Raw genomic sequence first — 19,641 nt, forward strand, 5'->3', positions numbered from 1 at the left:
CAAAAATGTACTAAAAAATATCCAATGCACAATATAAGGCCGCTTAAGGTAGCGGCTGTTCAATTCACTTTAGTGAATTAAGTGATTCGAGCTTGTGGTGCATCGGGCACCTATCGAAGACCGACGGTGAATTTTAACGTAAAATTAAGCAACGCATGCTTCCCGCTCGACGTTTTCTCTAAACTCTCAACTGCACGTGCAAGAGCGAGTTCACAAGAGGATTAAGAATAATATAAATATCGTCGTGCGTCCATTTCCGATATAAATATACCAAAATTTATATAAAATGAAATTGTGTTCACTGCAACAGCTGGTTTTGGCTGTATTGTTTATAGTATCTAATTTTTACTTGCCACTAGCTGTCGCATCTCCAATTGGCTGGGGTAAGTGTAATCCTTCAGAGATAATGATAGTCAAGCTATTACACAATTGAGTAGTGTTCCAGTTTATATTGGTTAGAAAATGCTCAAAAATTTCTGTGGCAACGCTGTCCGTGCACCTGACAGCTCGACCGATTGCAGAGGCAGCGTGGCCCGTTAATAGAAATCAATTTGCCATCAATTTGGCATACAATGCGCTTGTTTTATGCTTATGTAATCACGGGACATTTAAAATAGACATTCTAGACTATTTTCAATTATGAATGTGACCGTCTGTATGTATGTGCATATATGTATGTATATATGTTTTTTTGGCCATGTTTAACGGGCTGTACGTGTCATGCGTGCATGTGTATGCTATCTATCAGCTGATTATGCCATTCTGTTTTCTTCGTTGTATTTGCCGCATTCGTGTTATCACCTTCTCGATGTTGCTTTATCAATTCAAGTTCAATTATTGACAATTTCATAATGCACAACGCAAATCAGTTCTAGCGTAGACATATCCTTCTACATAAATATACATATAGCCATTGCCATTTCTATCATCAATTTGCTATGCGACTTTCACCCCCACTCAATAGAGAGAGCGAGAGTAAGCGAGAGAGAGAGAATCCAAGTACATTGCCTGTAGCATTGAAAAAAAAATAGCCTGGCCGCCATTTAGAGTTGCTATATTGTCACGTATGCCAAAAATGTTGATAGTTTTTGCTGACTTTAACGGTTTTTTATTTCCCAATGCTTCAGTCTCTTCTTTCACACAGCTTCTTTGTGTGTGTGTGTGTGTGTGTTGTTTACTTTTTGCTCTCATTTTACTTCAACTTCAGAAAAAAGCTGACGCTAACAAAATTATTACACACACTGTTTCGATTTAATCGTTGTTTTGATCAAGTGGAATTCAAACCACGCAATCCGAATCGAATTCTGATATAGTGCCGTACACATGTCAATACATACATATGCATGCATGCATGTGCATATATGTATATAGTTATGCATGTGAATTTGTACTTTTATATACATCCATATGTAGCTATTTGAGTTACGGATCCGATAAGTAATCGACATTCATGCGTTCCACGTGCTAGCCGAAAGAGCCACTTGTTGCTGCCTGCAGTAAATCTAAGTTACATTAATTGTATACATTTTCATTAATTAGAATTTCATATAAACAGGTTACGAAAACGACCAATGCACCTGTACTGAAAACAGATTTGAGTTACTCCAACAATCGTAAATTTTTCATCCATCCTAAGTCACTGTTTTGGTATTGATCATCGATATTCATTTATTATTTACTTAAAAAATCTCAAGTATGCTTCGATGGTTTTATGTAGGACAAGAAGCAAAGCTATCAAAGAGAATTCGAGTTCATTAAAGCTTAATGATTAAATAGAATACATGTATTATTCACAGGTGTATTCACGAAATATACCTATACAAACATCTGTTGATATTTACTAAGTAAATGTTGAGCGAACTCTTTCCTAACAACGGGCTTTGAATACACATTTGATGAAACAGGTTTTTCTCAGTTATATTTACAAGATTGTTGTATACCGATTAAGAGAAAGTCTCCCTAGTATTATATTACTAAATTTTTCTTAATAATTGAAATTTTTAGCTTCAAGTAAATCTCAGCTCGAAGCTAAGACTTGCTGAATATTTCTCATTTTTAAGTAGAGTTCATAAGGATTATCTGACATTGGCAATAGGTCTGTGTCATTGCTCCCTGGATTATCGTGTATATATTACAGATTTTGTGAAGCAAATTAAAAAATAAAAACAAAAATAGAATTGAAATTAAAAATTAATAAAAACAACAAACAAGATGAGATTTCTTCGATGCCTTTGTTTTGTTAAATTTTTCTTAACGAATTAATGAAAAAAAAGGGCCGTATATCCATATCGCACGAATTGCCTTTTTGAAAGGCGGTACTAAAATATTAAATGATTTTTATTGAGCTTACATTTATTTAGCTAATAAGCTATAAACATGTAAATCTATTTAAAAATTCAACATTTTTTCTGCATCGATAAGCCGTTGACCTCAAAGCCCCAAGTGCGAAGGTTAAAATATGCTCATATATATATATTGGACTACAACGGCTCGAAACGTTGGAAAGGTTCGCGAAAAATATATACAAAACAAATAAAATTAAGTAAAACATGTGCATATATACCAATGTATACATACATATGTATATATCGGTATATAGACAACATCTAACGATTGGCTATATATAACTATGTATACCCTTGCCAGGGGGTCATTATCAGCTGCTCACGAAAAATGTAACATAACTGCGAAACTTGGCATGGGTGCCATCTTACCTTTTACGATAATTTGATGGTGCACATGAAATATGTTTGTTAGTTTGACTGTAAGAAACTAAAAAAACAAAACGAGATGATTGAAAATTGTTCGTCTTATAACAATAATCGATCAATTTTTAGGTTCTCTTATAGTATATTAGTCTTTAAACACTTACCTCATTTGTGGGAAAGATTGCATTAGAATTTATATAAACGGGACAAGGGTATTTAGACTTCGTCTAGGCAAAGTTAATCTATCTCTCGCTTTTTTTTTTTTGCTATTTATTTTGGTTTTTGTAATGTCAAAGCGAGCTAGCCACGCGATACTTGAAACGCAACAGTGACCCACAAATGTTGGTCAATGGTCAATGGCCAATCAATTATTGACCGTAATACCTCAATCTATGTATCGATAAATCGATAAATCGATCGCTAGGTCGTCTGTGAAAGTGAAAGCCCATTCGCCGACACCTGTTGCAGCCTTCGCAAACAAACAAGCGTTTATATATCCAATGCGCAACTTCCGTTATTTTGTTTTATTTTATCTTTGTCATGTAGTTCTGTAGCCTGTTTCCGCGATGCCTGTGTTTACTATATTTGTTTGCTCGGGCACTTCATTAAAATGTATTCAAATAAATGCCTAATTAACAGCTGCATGTTGGCCACAGAGTTGGACCTTTTTTGGGTGCTCAACCGGTCTGACAACAATTGGCTTTGCTTTGTATGGTTTGTTTTTAGCATATCTGGATTGCTGGTGATTCTTAAAACTTTTCGTTTGCATTGACGTTCTTTCTTTTTACTAAGTCGTGATTTACGTGTGAAGGTGGTCAGCAAAGCCACCTATAGCAACCTTTATTCATATTACGTGTTGGCCTGCTGGCCTATGCATATTTTTCTTTACTTCGGGGAAATTTTCACATGGGATTTCCATTTGTGCCCTGGGTCAATCGCTTGTTATCTTATCAATCGGACGCGCTCAGTGGGAGAGTTGTGCAACGATGTCATGCATCTCATAATTCGATCGTCATTAAATTAATACAGTAATCGCTCGATAACGGGAAGTGTCACTAATAACACTAATTAACTCGAATTTTAACTATTTTCATCTTAAATATTAATATATTTAAAAATTGTAAATGTGCAGTAAATGAAACTTATCAATTTAATTTGCTAACGATCAAAGTAATTAAGAATACTATCGCGTAATTGAATGAAATGCGAGTATAAATTCTAAATTTATATGAATAAAATTAATATTGATTGAAATACTATATGCCTCTAATAATCAATGTAGAAAGCGACAGCTCAGAGGGTGTAGTAAAAATGTGGCGCAAACTTAATTGAATACGATTGATCGAACTTAATTTTCAATATGCCTGCTGTTGCACCAGGTCCTACTCCGCCGCCCCTGCTCCACATTTATTTACAAAAAGCCGAACACATATTCTTTCGATACACATCAATACCGATCTCTAGAAGTTTAGTAGATTCCTCTTGCTGCCGCCTAAGCAGTTCCTTTGATTGAACTAAATGTTCCATATGATTGCTCATGAAACAGCTTCACATCCCTTTTAGCTTATTTCAGAACAACTCTTTGACGTCGATAGTTGTCTTTTATATGTAGGTAATCGTCAATTAAACTATATGTACAAAACAGTATTTTCCTCTTCTGCCTGAAATTGCGTTCCAATACCCATTTATGAATAGCCAATGACTGTTCTTATCTTATCGATAGTATTAAATGCCAACTAATGAAGATTTCGCATTTCTTTTCAGACTTTGCCGTTACGCTACGCGACAAGCTTCTGTTTCTCGACAACAAATTTAAAACAGTCTCTTCTGCTGCCCACGAATTCGAGGGGATATCAGCGTTGGCTTTCGATGAGGCTGAGGAAGTGATCTATTTTAATGATCAACAGCATCAGAATGGCAGCATATTTTCGCTGCGACGCGATGCTGCGGTTGCGTCGCACATTGTGGAGCAGGCAGTGCAACGTATAGGTAATGGTTCCGTATCCGGATTAGCTTTCGATCCGCTGAACCGGAATTTGTTCTGGGCGGACATGCGTCAGAGCCGGATTTACTTTGCCAGTGTCGACACATTACACACGGAACCGCCTAAGGTGCTAGTAGATCTGAGCGCCGAAGGTGGACGACCAGATGGCGTGGCTGTGGATATATGTCGCCGTCAGCTGTACTGGACGAACTCGAAGATCAATCATGCTTCCGTAGAACGTATCGGATTGAACGGCACGGGCAGACAAGTGATTATCAAGGAGAACATCGACATGCCACGTGGCATTGTGATCGATCAGCAATCTGATCGCATCTACTGGCTCGATGACAAGGTGGGCATATTCTTTGCAATAGAAAGTGCTCGACTAGATGGCAGCGATCGCCAACTGGTGCTTGAGGACAAGCATCAGAGTCCCATACAACTGGCCATCACAGATGAAACAATCTATTGGACCGACAAGGCGGATAAAGCGGTCTGGAGCTACCCCAAGCCTGCTAATAAAAAGCTTGCAACGAATGCTACGGAGCCGGTGGTAGAGCCAATAAAGCTAGCCAGTTGGAAGGAGGATGTCTATGGCATAGTGGCACGCACAGGCTTTTATCAACATCTTCAAAAGGATGCCCATTGCGCTAGCGTAGTGAAAAAGGTCAAACAGCGTCTGGACAACAGGCTCAACAACAGAACGCAATCAAGAACCGCTGTCGACGATCGCATAGAAGAGTTGGAGCGAGAACATTGTTTGAACGGTGCCACCTATATGACCAAGGGCAACTTCTGCATCTGCCAGGTGGGCTTCAAGGGTGCGCGTTGTGAGATATCTGAATGCCATAATTATTGTGTGCATGGTACCTGTGAAATCTCTAGCATGGGCTATCCCAAATGCTATTGCCAAACGGATTTCTATGGCGAACGCTGTGAATACTACAAATGCAATAACCATTGCCTGAACGGTGGTCATTGCACCGTGGATAGGGACAGTGGGGAAATGAGCTGCGATTGCCGGGACAACTTTACGGGCACACGATGCGAGCACAACGAAACGGCCCACTGTGGAAGTTATTGTCAGCATTTGAAAGAACATCCAGATGCATTTGTGCCAGCCCCCTGTATGGACATGTGAGTAGCTTCAGTAGATATTTTGTTTATATGCTTATATTGTACTAAATTATGTACTAATAAATGTCTTCTACCAGCTGTGAGGAGTTGCGTTTGACCAATGCCACAATTGTCAGGGAATACCAGTCATCAGCTTTCTGCAGTGATATGCCCAGCTATAGACAAGGTTCATTGATAATTGTACTTGTTGTTGGCGTCGTCTCCAGTCTCGCTCTGGTGGCCGTCATTGTGCACGGTTTCCGTCTCATCCACAAGCCTAAACGCCCACGTATTAAGAAGACCTTTGTAGTGCGCAAACAGGCCCGTTTGAATTCCACTAGCGATACACCTTTAACCAATCGGCCACTAGCCACAGAGCAATGCGAGATTACGATAGAAAACTGTTGTAATATGAATATTTGTGAAACGGTTTGTTACCCTATAATAATAATAGTAATAGTAGCTACTAATGTAATCACTCTCTATAGCCCTGTTTTGATCCTAAACTTGTGGAGCAACAGTTCTCAGGACGCGATAAAAAGTCGCCTTGCGTTAAGGAGGATAAAAAGATACTGATACACAACATGGAAGATGATCTACTGAACTAGATAAACATCTCTATCAACAACGCATAACGTCGTGCATGAAATGAACGGTAGGGCGGATGGGCGGTATTCGAGCTTGTAAAGCTGCTGTCGTCGCCGTCTCCAACAGAACAGATACCCGGATCGTCGACGTCTTTGCTCAACCAAAGCTCCTACAAAGACCTAGAAAAAGAATTAATACTTAATTTTGAATATGGAAAACGTGTACTTAGAAATCTTTTACAATTAGTCTGGTCTCATTAATTTAATTTTGTGCAAACCATGTCTTTAGACTTGGCTAAGAACTACAGCAATTGTCATTAGAGCTACGACAATTGTCAATCCTATAGTTTCTAAGTTTTTTTCTATTAGTCTTGAGATGGGTTGAAGGAAATTTTTATTTGAAGACATTCGACAATGAAAAGATGATTTGAAATGAAACTGAAAGATAAGTCCTACGACTGACGCTAGCTTTAAATTAATTACACACACACACATCCATACATGCATAGACATACATATGTATATGTGCATATTGTACAGATACAAGCGGCTGATTTCATATACATACATATAATTGCCAATTGCACAAAAAGGCATAATGTGATTCATTGAACGGTTAAACTGTTTGTAAATAATAATATTAAAACCAGTAATAGTGAAGAAATTTGAATTTGTATCTTTTCGGAAATAGTTCCTTCTGATTTAACTTTGTATATACATATATGCAGCTTTTTTGTTATTGTATTTCTAATATGTCATCACATATGCAACTGCCACTTACATAAATACCGGCATACACACATACACACATACAAAAACATACAACACAACGGATTGCTCGCACCAAGATTGCCTTCGTACTTAAATTAGTGTTTTATTTACAACAAAGGAGAATAAAATACCCCCCCTCAAAAAAAAAAAAAAAAAAAAACAACAACAAAAGTAACAGAAAAAAAACTGCGATCAATTGTGTACGGACATTGTATATATGAGTAAGCTAGATATTAGTTGTTATTAATAAGACACATTGGATGCATAATAAAAGAAAACGTACCTTTGCAGTTGAATCAACAAATGGAATCCATTAACATTAAAGTTATTATCACTTAAGTATTTAAAAATTAACTGTATATTTTCTAGCTTCCACATATGTGTGCACACGCGAGCTTAGTCATTGTAATGGTAAGATGCTTGTTCTCATTATCTTATTTAAAAACTGATCGGCACGTTCAGCCGACTAAATCTCATCGTCTTCTTTAACGTACAACATCGATAACAGTGAATAAGCACCTCAAACCGATACTTTACACTGTAAAGTTTACAGCTCTAAATGTTAACAGGCATCGATAATTTGCAGATATAGTAGTATCGATGCCACTCAAGTACTTTTCGTCGTATCCATTTTTCTTGACGTCACTCGTTTTCGCAAAATATTAATCTTCAATTTAAATCCTATAACAATTAAATAAACTAAAAAAAAGTTTTAATTCTGCGCACTAAGACGATGGTAGGTTTATATCACTTAATATAGCAGTTTCGTTGTGTATTTTATTTGTTTTGTGAAATTTTCATTTGGCGTGGTCGGCGGCTGCGGCAGCTGCGATGCGTGTGCTGCAAATTGTATTTCGAAGTTTATTCGTCGTTTATGTGAATTTCCATTATGAAAATCATAGTTGGCTATTTGTTAGGATGCAGGATTCGGCACAGAACAAGTATTAGTTTTAACAGTCGTACAATTTACTCCGCGTGTGTATCTACACTTGAATATATTGCATATGTATATGTATGTATGCGTATATGCATGTGTGTATAGATAGATACATATGTATAGGGTAGGGATTAAACATTTTGCCCTATACGTACATATGTATATATAGATATATACTAACCGAGTGACCTTCTATTTTGGTATTTTTGAACTTGCAGGGAAGCAACGATACAGCCTCCAGATCGCCACGTTCGGATGACCAGCGCGATATCGGCGAAATGCCAGCCACAAAGCGTTCGCGCTCAGACTCGGGTAAGTGTTTCGTCTGATCGTGGATGCACAAAATTCGTATTAAGCATATAAGTATATATCAATTGAGTATATATATATAAATATATATTTATGTACGTAAGTTTATCAAAGAGCAAGATAAATATATACATATATATGTAGGTAAATGAAACGCAAGGCAACAAATCAAACAAAAGGAATATATGTATATACAAATAAATATCATTATTATAATTTTTTGTAAACATATACATTTGCATACACATCTCTCTCTCTCTCTCTTTACTACTACTTCGTTGCATTTAAAGGGCCAGCACAGACGTTATTAAATAATCGGTTTTTCTTTTTGTTCTGCTTAAGTAATTGCAGACTTCATAAACGCACGATGATCTCAAGTGAGGTGAGGTGAGAGTCAAACAAATAACCAATACGAATACGAAACAAATATCGAAACAGTCAAGTCAGTCCAAAGCACACGCGCGATACTTGAAACTAATTGCGAATCAACTCGTGCCCACATAATACTGTCAATATGTGTCGTCATTATGAGAGAGTGCGAAACACAAGAACAAAATATCGCCAAATATACCTAATATAATAAACCAACTAATACATAAACAAGCATAGGCATATTGCTTGGCAAATAATGTAATACTTATTTAATGTATTGTAACTAGGGTACAGCCAGAATGTATGCGTGTATGTATAAAAATAGTGAATCTTCGCCGCATCAATACTGAATCGCAATGATCAAAAACTAATCTTAAAAGCATATAACTATTCTCTCTCTCCCTATCTCTCTCTCTCTCTCTATTTCTTCTATATATATCTTCTTTTTTCATTTATTTTGTAAGCGTATTTTCTTATGTTTGTTCCGACCAAACGACTTGGTTCTTTTGACTCGCCAATCAAGAATTGACATCGATCAAGAGATGCCCTGTATAGAGAGTATTGACAAAACCAACTGCTACTACCCACCAAGATACAACAACAACAACAACCGAGTTGCATTTACTTGCTTTTAACAACATTTCTTGCCGATTTCTACGTCCACGTCGCGGTTCCCGCACCCTGAGCTGCGTCGTCGTCGTCTTCGCCTGTACAATGTGCTGCAACAACGCGTTGGACTGATCGATTACTATTCTTGAAATACCGCAGAATATTTAAATATGAGCAATATAGTTGGGCGCGTGACTTGAAATGTCTGAGTTGGCACACAAGTCGTGAGTGCTACCACACTAGCTAGCTAATATAAATCTAACACGCGCCCATCTTTAACACACACTTCAATCATTGCTAGATTTTGCAGCAAATTAACAAATCCAACGTCCGATAGTTTAAAGACTTCAATATATGTAGTGCTCAAGTGTCTACATATTTATATATTTTATGACACAGATCTAAACGATTTTTAATGATGTAGATTTTTATTTAGTTAGCTCAAGTAAAAAGACAAAAAAAAAAAAACCAAAATACAGTAATATATAAATAGTAAATATATATGACAATACACACATTGAAAAACATACACACATGATTAAGGTACGGCGGAAAAACTTAACCAACTTAAAAACATATTGTTGCTCTTATTATCGTTTCAGCGTCTTGTTTTTCTTTTTATTTTTCTCTTTTTTATCACTGAGCAATGTAATGTGTGACCCTTCAAGTCAATATACCACGCCCCCAACTCATGGAAACCGTATCGAAACGCACATATCTAAGGTCGCTTATAATTTCTATTTTTACAAATACATTTACAGGAATTGTGCACACCGTTAAGTTCAGCTAGTCGACACGAACGACCTGTATATATTAACTGGCTTTGCATTTTGAATCCAAATATTTTTTTTGGGTCTTGGTGGAATTTTTCAGTGTGCACAGCTCTTAGTATTTTCTTCTTTGGTTTCGATTTGTGCGGCGACGATTTGCCGGCTGGATGTCCGTTGGAAGAGTTTTATTATTTAGATTGATATAATCGATATAACTGCATTTATCTATTAATTGCCATTACACAGACACAAACACTGTTGTATTTTATTGTATTATTAGCACAGCCTACGTATATCGAACATTTTTAAACTTTCTAGTCTAATTTATGTTTTAAATTTTACGGGTGCTTTCTTTTTATTCTTGCATTTTCCAGCCTTTGCGAATGAGAAATCAAATGCCTTGCTATCTGTCAGACACTATCTATTACGCAAATCCAAATCATCTTTTTTTTTTATCAAGCAAAACTCAAAAATAAATTGAAAGAATATATATAATTGTGATGCAAAAGATGACAAAAACCGATAAACGATAACTGTTAAAAATCTTTTGAATTTAAACGTAACGAGTAATGCATCGATAGCTTTTAATTGTCATTGTGTTGTAGCCTCTCGATTGAATCTGTGTGACTGAATCATCTGCCGGTCGGCAATTGGCCCGCGTACAAGCAGTTCCAGACAGGTCTTCTCCAGAACACACAGTTACATCTATATATACATATATACTAACTATATATGTATGTACAGTTCGCCGGCCAGCAAAAGTTTTTTATAATTAATAATTTTTTTTTCTCTATTTTTTCCTTTTTGTCTTTATCTTTCTTGCAGGCATCGGTTTTTGTTTCGTATCGCTTCAAATTGTTAACTTTAGCACCTATCGCTCAAGTTGCACTTTGAACTCGACACAAAACTTATAAAAACATAAATCAAATCAAACTAAAAAGAAAAGAGAAAAATGCTTAAACGATCGCTTAACCCTGATCGGTTTACTGAATGAGCCCATTATCCAAACATCGTATGAGATGCACTAATCTGTTTTCCCAAATTCTAGGCAAGTCGGCGGATACGAAAATTCCCTACCTTTCGCAGCCATTGTACGATCTGAAACAGACTGGTGATGTTAAATTTGGACCTGGGACACGATCCGCTCTGCTGGGATTACTGGGAGGTGCTCTGCCCAAGCTGACATCGGAGCAACATGATCTGGTTAGCAAGGCCAAAAAGTATGCCATGGAGCAGAGTATTAAAATGGTTTTGATGAAGCAAACACTCGCCCATCAGCAACAACAATTGGCCACCCAACGCACCCAGGTGCAAAGACAACAGGCTCTAGCTTTGATGTGCAGGTAATTAAAGAAATATATAAATAAGTTCAGTCATTTAATAACATTCATGATGCAAAATCTGGAGAGTATTTGGTGAATAACTTCTTGGCGGTATCCAGTGATTCGCGTTACTGAAACTGGAAACACATGTTGTTAACTGTGCAGCTTAGCTGATAAGATCTGATTTCAAGTGTATCATATAGCTAGGTCTTAGCTCCATTCTGCCTTTTATTGATATATATTTGCTTTCAGAGTCTACGTGGGCAGCATTTCTTTCGAGCTCAAGGAGGACACAATTCGCGCCGCCTTTACACCCTTTGGACCCATAAAATCCATTAACATGTCCTGGGACCCCATTACACAAAAGCACAAAGGCTTTGCATTTGTTGAATATGAAATACCAGAAGGAGCGCAATTGGCGCTGGAGCAAATGAATGGCGCCCTAATGGGTGGCCGAAACATCAAAGTGGGTCGGCCAAGCAACATGCCACAGGCACAACAGGTTATCGATGAGGTACAAGAGGAGGCCAAAAGTTTCAACCGCATCTATGTGGCATCTATACATCCAGATCTTTCGGAGGATGACATTAAAAGCGTATTTGAGGCATTTGGACCTATTCTCTATTGTAAGCTAGCTCAAGGCACATCTGTGCACACGCACAAGGGCTACGGTTTTATCGAGTATGCTAACAAACAGGCCATGGACGAGGCCATTGCCAGCATGAATCTCTTCGATTTGGGCGGCCAGTTGCTGCGGTAAGTTAAAACTAGATATATAGCTTTAGTGCGGTTGTAATCTCTTGTAATTCTCTAGTGTTGGTCGATCGATTACACCGCCAAATGTTTTGTCCTGCCCTGCTACAAATTCAACAATGCCAACGGCTGCAGCTGTTGCTGCGGCAGCTGCCACAGCTAAGATTCAAGCTCTGGATGCCGTCGCTAGCAATGCAGTCCTGGGCTTAGCGCAAAACACACCCGGTTTAGGGATTGCGGCCAAGGTAAATGCCATGCCCGTTGTTAGTGCAGTAACCTCGGCAGCAGCTCTGCATCCAGCGCTGGCGGTGCCTACGGCGCCAGCCGCCGCTTTGTTGCCTCCAGGCATGTACCAGGCGCCTGGCTTGGGTGGTCCCAGTTTGTTAGGGGTGCCAACTGGCCTGCCCACGCTTCAGAGTGTGGCACCGACACTACCGCCTCCAGCGCTGCTTGCGACGCCGCCATCAGCTGTTGCTTTAGCAGCCGCCGCAGCGGCAGTGCCCGCTGCGGTTTCAGCTGTGCCGCTCGGAATCGTAGAGGCAAGCAACGGAACGCCAGTTGTTTTGTCAGCAGCCGCCAACAATGCTGCGGCCACTGCAGCAAATTTGTCCGAGAATATTAAGAAGGCACAGGAAAAGCAACAGGAGGAGCTACAAAAGAAGCTAATGGACGAAGGCGATGTGCAGACGCTTCAGCAGCAAGAGAATATGTCCATCAAGGGACAAAGTGCACGTCAGCTGGTGATGCAAAGGCTTATGCGGCCACAGGACTCGCGTGTCATCATCTTGCGAAATATGGTCGGACCCGATGATGTGGACGAGACATTACAGGAGGAGATCCAAGAAGAATGCAGCAAATTTGGCACAGTTAGTCGTGTTATCATCTTCAATGAAAAGCAAACGGAAAACGAGGACGATGACGAGGCAGAAATTATTGTGAAAATCTTTGTGGAATTCTCAGCAGGTGTTGAAGCTGTGCGTGGCAAAGATGCCCTCCATGGGCGTTTCTTTGGAGGACGTCGAGTGGTGGCCGAGCTATATGATCAGGCGCTTTTCGATCAGGGTGATCTCTCCGGTTAGGATGAGGAAACTAAAACAGCGAATGTATCTTTAGTCTTAACAGATTCGGACCTTTCTCTGGCAGCAATAGCCTCTTTTTTACTTACTCTAGAACTCAAAAGAACACTTATTTATTACTCGGCGAAGACGGAGATTGTACATTTTTTGAGCAGTAGCTATGGTTCAACACACAGTATCTATTATAATTATAATAAACTATAAAAAATGAGGGATTGAGGTATTATGAACTAATCCCTAATAATTGTCGCCAGTTCTGTATAAAAATAAGCATAGTGCATGTTCTGCAGTTACATAGAGCAAAGCATAAAACTAACAAATTGTAAATTTGATTCATTTCTGCGCTTAAAACTTACAATAAAAACTAGTTTCCCATAAAACAAAACATATATTTGATTTGTTTGCTGTTCAAATGGTGTTCCGAAATTGGAATTAGTAATCGATTTTCCAATCGGCAAGCAATCGAGAATAAATAGAGCCGATACTCTGTTAACGTTAACAGCAGCAGTTGGCACTGCCAAAAGAATATAGTATGTTAGTTAACAGCGCTCTGTGAATTGCGTTAACAGACTTCAATTTGCGTTAGCACAGTAAAAGAAGAAGCATAGTATGAAAGAAAAATAGAAAATATGATGCCAAAAAGTGAATAATCCAACAGATTCGGCCGTAAAAAAAAAACAATTAATTTCAGTTTGTGTGCGGCGCAGCAGGAATGTTAGCGCGTTCCAAACATTGTGGCGCCTTCAATCAATCGCATTCACACCCAGTTAAAGACAATTTTGACAAAGACATCACAGCAGCAGCAACAATCATCGACAACTGGTCGCGACTTGCGTAGCCGTTGGAGAAAAAAGGTACACACAAAAAAAAAGAGCGAATACGAAAGCGAATATAACTTTGCTCCTTTATTTATGTTGATGTTATATTGTGCAAAACTTTTTCGTTCGCGTGTAGTTTGTATGTGTATGTGTGAGCTCTGCACCTGCTGCACACAGCTGATATGCTTTACGACAGGGGCTGTTGATGATGTTGGCCACGAATTTCTCACTGGCCTTGCCTTGATAAGCGCAGACTGACTCGCACACACGCACACACGCCAACAGCTTCTAAGAGACAATCCCAATAGTTTTTTGTTGTTACAGTTAATATTTACATGGGCACGCACATAACTCTGTTCATATATATGTATGTAGTATACGATTCTGTTTATATTCAACTTGAAGTAACTGCATTTGCTTCATTACGTTATTATTGTCATTTGCTTGCGCTTTTTGGCGTTGCCAACTCTTTCGGTGTTGTTGACATTCTATGTGCGTCCTGTGCTCCATGTTCACTAGCTTTCCAAACACATGCACACACGCAGATTTATATGTACATTTCTATATATGTATATACGCACACTGTTGCAAGTAATTGTTTCAACATATTACGTAATTTGTCTCTGGCGGCACCCCCCAAATTAAATTTAAGGCATTTTACAATCACGTGTAGCATGGTTTCAGCATTTTCTTAATTTATAACCAATATTCGGATAAGCTGAGAAACATTTTGGATTATGGCTTCTGTGTCGACGATCCTGGATTAAGAAATTATTCGATTAGTCTACTTAGGCAAATCCTTGAAGTGCAAAGCAAAGTCCCATCGGATAGCTCTCTTTTATAGATACACATATACATATATGTATACATACAATAAATTTGATGGTAATAATTTGTAAACGTTTCACAGGCTGCAGAGATGAGCAAACTGAAAATGTATAATAAGAATAAGACTTCTATCAACTTCTTGCTGTCACAAGTTCCGAAACGTTCCATTGGCTGTTCAGCATTATCATATATGTACATATGCAGGGCCTGGTAATTGAGATACGAAAACTCTTAAACATTTTACTGACTGTTTCTTGTTTTCCAATTGAAACAAGATCTAAAATATGACATCATGTTGGCGCTGTAGTTATCGTTTGAATAAATCAATTCGTAAATTCCAGTTTTTCTCCCTCTAATTATATCTGAAGGGAACGGATTGCCCTGTAATACCGTTCCATCTCCCTATCCCAGTGGCCCGCATCAGAGGTACATAATCAGAGGCGCGAGAGCAATCCACAGAGAAATCGCTTCGGATTGACAACATTGAGACACACAGCAGAAGCTGAATAAGAGAATAGTAGAAATACAGTAGAAATAATTGTCTAAGATGAGCTGCAAGGTGCGGCTAATGGAGGATGGGTCATTGGACGAGGAGCCGTTAACACTAAAGGAGATCGCTTATCAGAAGCTTTGCAACAATCTGGACATAATCAGTGGCTATACGGAAGGCGGTCAACGTACACTGAATGCAGGCATTGTCCTAACAAACGAGATATGCGATGCATTTCTGGAAAATTACCAACGCTTCCATAGACCACTCGACGATAGGGTAATCAATCTATTTAGCGACATCCGTCGCACATCGCTGAAGATTGTAAATCTGCGGTATAGCACGCTGACCAGCCAAGGTGGGTATTAACGATAGAATCTTGACTTGGTATAGACTATTCTGCTAACCTCTTCCTCTGTTGCTTGCGCTTTTAGGTCTGGAGACGCTTATGCGTCACAAACTATTCGCCTTGTCCATGTGGTACTGCGATAAGATCACAGTGCAATCACATCACCTGCTTGCCCATTATGGGGATAGCTTGCGCTCGTTGGAGCTGGGCATCAGTTCGCATCTGCTGCAGAATGCGGAACCCAATGAAAAGGAGCCAGTTGACTTTCAATTGACCTGCCCACATTTGCGCCGTCTGGTGCTCAATGGCGTAGTTATGCATCATCGATTGCAGTTCGCCCATTTGCAGGACCTCAGTCACTTGGATCTCACATCCTGCGTGCTAGCGAACTTTAGTCTGGAGGCGCTTGGCATGCTGCCCAACCTGCACACGCTCATTCTATTCAATGTATGGCCCATTGCTAATCAGTTGCATGCGATTTGCTGCTTGCGTCGCCTTACCACTTTGGATATTTCAATATCGAGCTCGGGCAATGGGCATGGCACATATGATCTGCCCGATCAGACGCTCGTTATGCTCATGGATAATTTGCGTCATTTGACACACTTAGATATCTCGGGCACGAATTTGGCGGGCAATGGCGTGGCCACCAAGGAGTCGACGAGTATGAATACCAAGACAGAGCAACACTTTGGACCCACCGATATACCGGGATTAGCGTCTCGTACTCAGCGCCCGCTACAGTTTCTTGGCCTGTATCACACGGCGCATTGGGCATGCAAGCGACACGATATACCCGCCCTGGAGGTGGCCGGCGATGCTAATGAACAGCAAATACTCACAGCGGCACGTTACTATCACGACAGACCGGTGCTGCTAACAAGGGTGAGGCCGAGTCGAATTCAATAGTCAGCTGGCCTATATAGTGACCGTCTTCTCCTCTATGTTTCTCATAGGTCCTCAATGATCTATATCATCTGTTTCGATTTGAGAACTGCAAGGACATACACACAGCTCTGGATGTCGTGCTCTGTGCTATGGATAGGCATCTGAAATTCAAGCACATGCAAATATCGGGCAGGTATGCAAAATACACTTTTTGTGTGATTTTATTATGACTTGGTTTTAGTTATTGAGTACAACTCAATGTTGAATTTAATCTGAATCTCTTGTTTATAGCGCCACACTCTTCTACATAGTCAAAGGACGCGATCGTTCAAAGTTTGGCACGCTGCTGCGCAATCATATTATAAGGACGCTTCTCAACGGCATGGAGATGCATCTAACAGATGATACAATGCTGCGCAATGGCTATCTAACGCTGACGCAGTTTCACATGCCAGTCGATGTGGTAGGTCTTTGGGACTTTAGGCCTGAGATTAAGCTAGTTCACTAATACTTACCTCTCTTTGCAATTGTCAGCTCTTTGAGTATGAACGGCTTATTAAGATATTGCTGCATGGTGTGTCAAAAACGGAGCAGGAAGGTTTTGTGCAACGCATTGCCATCTATTTGCTGAACACGCTCGCCTGTCAGGTGGATGGTCGACAGAAACTATTTCTAGGCGAGCTGGGAGTGGTCAGCGTAAGGCTATATAAACCAACGATATCCATGTAGACTATATATTTATTGTTTAACCTGTTCGCAGACAATGCTGACACTCATCAAGGATCGGTTAACACGCTCAGTTTTTGATGATGTCATGGAGGTGGCGTGGTCGACCATGTGGAATGTAACCGATGAGACTGCTATTAATTGTAAGAGATTTCTAGACGGACGCGGCATGGAGTATTTCCTTAAGTGTTTAAATGTGAGCCATTAGCACCATCGAAACTCAATTCAATTTGAATGCCTATTTTTAATATGTCTTCCTATAGACCTTTCCCGATCGGGACGAGCTTTTAAGAAACATGATGGGTCTTTTGGGCAATGTGGCCGAGGTTAAATGGCTCCGCCCCAAATTGATGACACAGGAGTTCATTGAAGTGTTTGCTCGCCTGCTTGATTCATTGAGCGACGGTATCGAGGTGGGTCAGCTTGGTGGTGGAAGACTAGCCAATGACAATCCTAACCAACTGCGCTTCCAGGTCAGCTACAATGCGGCTGGAGTGCTGGCGCACATTGCATCCGATGGTCCCGATGCGTGGACTATTAAGACGCCAACACGACAACACGTCCTTGAACGCATGGTCGCTGCCATTCAGCGTTGGAACATCAAGAGTGAACGGAACATCAACTATCGCAGCTTTGAACCTATTTTGAGCCTGGTCCGCTGCTATGAGACGCCCGAATGCCAGCACTGGGCCGTCTGGGCGCTGGCCAATCTTACACAGGTGAGAGAGGGAGCAACTCTATAGAAAAGGCCTTTTGTAATCTTATAGATTAATGTTTTTCAGGTCTACCCGGATAAGTATTGCCAGCTGGTGGAGCAGGAGAATGGCATACAAATCCTCACAGAACTAATCGAGCACGAGAGCCCTTACTGTGAAATCAAGCGCATAGCTCGCCTGGTCATCGAGCAATGCGACATGGGCATGGAGCGCATGGTGGAGGGTTAGATCAGATCGAATGGACTGTCGTCTAGAATTACGAGTTCAAGTTTGTTGTACTGTTTTGTGTGTGTTTCGAGAGGCAACAGCGCAAGTGTTATATCGTTCAGATTCTTCCTCGATTTTTTATGTTTACTTAAACAAGAGAAACAAAAACTAAAAGAAAACAAAAATATTTTAAAACTAAAATATGGGAGTAATTTAGCAACGCGTGTGTAACTGAGAGTTAGATAAAATAAAAATGGAACGCTAAATATATCTATTATAATAAATATTATAGATTATATAGCTATATATCATGTTGTAAGCAAACGAGCGATTTTTTTTAAGGCCCTGTCGGAAAAATTGTAAATATTGTTAACGAAAAAAGAATGATGAAAGGAAAAGGCAAACGATGTAGCTGCATATTAAATAGAAGAACTTTAACTAATTCCATACAACGGAAGTCTTTCGTATATCTAAATATATATAAATATAAATATATATATATATATATATATATATATATATAAATATAAATATAAATATATATATTTATAAATTAGTGTTAGAATATAGCTATTGATTTGCTCGATTTGTTTTCTTTTTATTTCATTTTAGAATTACAATTAAAAATATAGTTTTAGCTGTATGCAACACCGTTTAACTTGTCCGCTTTGTGTTCAAAAATGCAAATGTTTTTCGATTGGTTCCTTTCAACAATAATATTAATAATATCCAATTTTTTTCCAGTTTTTTTTTGCATGTTTAAACTATAAATTCATATGCTTAAAAGTCTAGGATTATTAAATGTATATATGTATGTATGCATACATAAGTGTTTTATTGTACATGTACATTGTACATAAGTGTTTCATTGTACATGTTATTATAATTTTTTTTGCCTCTGCGAGGATGGTCTGAAAAGTTTTCGCGTTACTAAATTATATATATATATATATATATATATATATATTTATATATATATATATATATATATATATAAATATATATATATTTAAGTTATCCTTCCTAATTTAAATTATTTTGTTAAAATTTTATGGAGTTCCCTCTGGGATCTACAAAGGCTCTAACTGCTTTTACCAGCACAAACGTACACACACTCATCTGTATGCGTGTCAATAAAGCGAGTGTATCAATGTATGTGTGCAAATTGCAGCAGTCTGCAAATGTTTTACAGCTTGTCAATTACGTCATAGGGTGGTTCTTGGAGAGCTGAGAGAGTGTGGGTAATTGTTGTTGTTGGTGTTGGTGGGACATGAAATGCCAACGAGTTGAAAAGCGAACAAACGT

The 19,641-nt window shown here is 39.0% G+C and overlaps 3 protein-coding genes across 6 annotated transcripts; all 3 read left to right on the forward strand.

The window, feature by feature from the left end:
* The first annotated feature begins 49 nt into the window (after positions 1–49).
* On the forward strand, positions 50–7,462 carry LOC6586384 (protein cueball). Its single transcript, XM_002011963.4, has 4 exons — positions 50–383; positions 4,473–5,829; positions 5,907–6,237; positions 6,297–7,462. The coding sequence occupies exons 1-4, from the start codon at positions 287–289 to the stop codon at positions 6,414–6,416; spliced, it is 1,905 nt and encodes a 634-aa protein (XP_002011999.1). The 5' UTR covers positions 50–286; the 3' UTR covers positions 6,417–7,462.
* A 304-nt stretch (positions 7,463–7,766) lies between these two features.
* Positions 7,767–13,699, forward strand: LOC6586385 (poly(U)-binding-splicing factor half pint). Of its 2 annotated transcripts, XM_015160316.3 has the most exons (5): positions 7,767–7,902; positions 8,322–8,415; positions 11,212–11,506; positions 11,738–12,241; positions 12,300–13,699. In XM_015160316.3, the coding sequence occupies exons 1-5, from the start codon at positions 7,900–7,902 to the stop codon at positions 13,315–13,317; spliced, it is 1,914 nt and encodes a 637-aa protein (XP_015015802.1). In that variant the 5' UTR covers positions 7,767–7,899; the 3' UTR covers positions 13,318–13,699. The 2 variants fall into 2 exon arrangements, with proteins under 2 accessions (XP_015015802.1, XP_015015803.1); XM_015160317.3 differs by lacking the exons at positions 7,767–7,902; positions 8,322–8,415 and adding an exon at positions 9,882–10,116.
* Positions 13,700–13,885: 186 nt separating this feature from the next.
* LOC6586386 (protein zer-1 homolog) lies at positions 13,886–19,158 on the forward strand. Of its 3 annotated transcripts, XM_015160318.3 has the most exons (10): positions 13,887–14,168; positions 15,302–15,808; positions 15,885–16,684; positions 16,756–16,880; positions 16,979–17,150; positions 17,222–17,383; positions 17,448–17,609; positions 17,677–17,826; positions 17,887–18,132; positions 18,196–19,158. In XM_015160318.3, exons 2-10 carry the CDS (start codon positions 15,508–15,510, stop codon positions 18,355–18,357), a joined length of 2,280 nt encoding a protein of 759 aa, XP_015015804.1. In that variant the 5' UTR covers positions 13,887–14,168; positions 15,302–15,507; the 3' UTR covers positions 18,358–19,158. The 3 variants fall into 3 exon arrangements, with proteins under 3 accessions (XP_015015805.1, XP_002012001.1, XP_015015804.1); XM_015160319.3 differs by having other exon boundaries at positions 13,886–14,168; positions 17,677–18,132; XM_002011965.4 differs by having other exon boundaries at positions 13,886–14,168; positions 15,329–15,808; positions 17,677–18,132.
* Positions 19,159–19,641: the final 483 nt, after the last annotated feature.

This window comes from Drosophila mojavensis, unplaced genomic scaffold (assembly GCF_018153725.1).
Source record: "Drosophila mojavensis isolate 15081-1352.22 unplaced genomic scaffold, ASM1815372v1 contig_74, whole genome shotgun sequence".
Lineage (NCBI taxonomy): Eukaryota > Metazoa > Arthropoda > Insecta > Diptera > Drosophilidae > Drosophila > Drosophila mojavensis.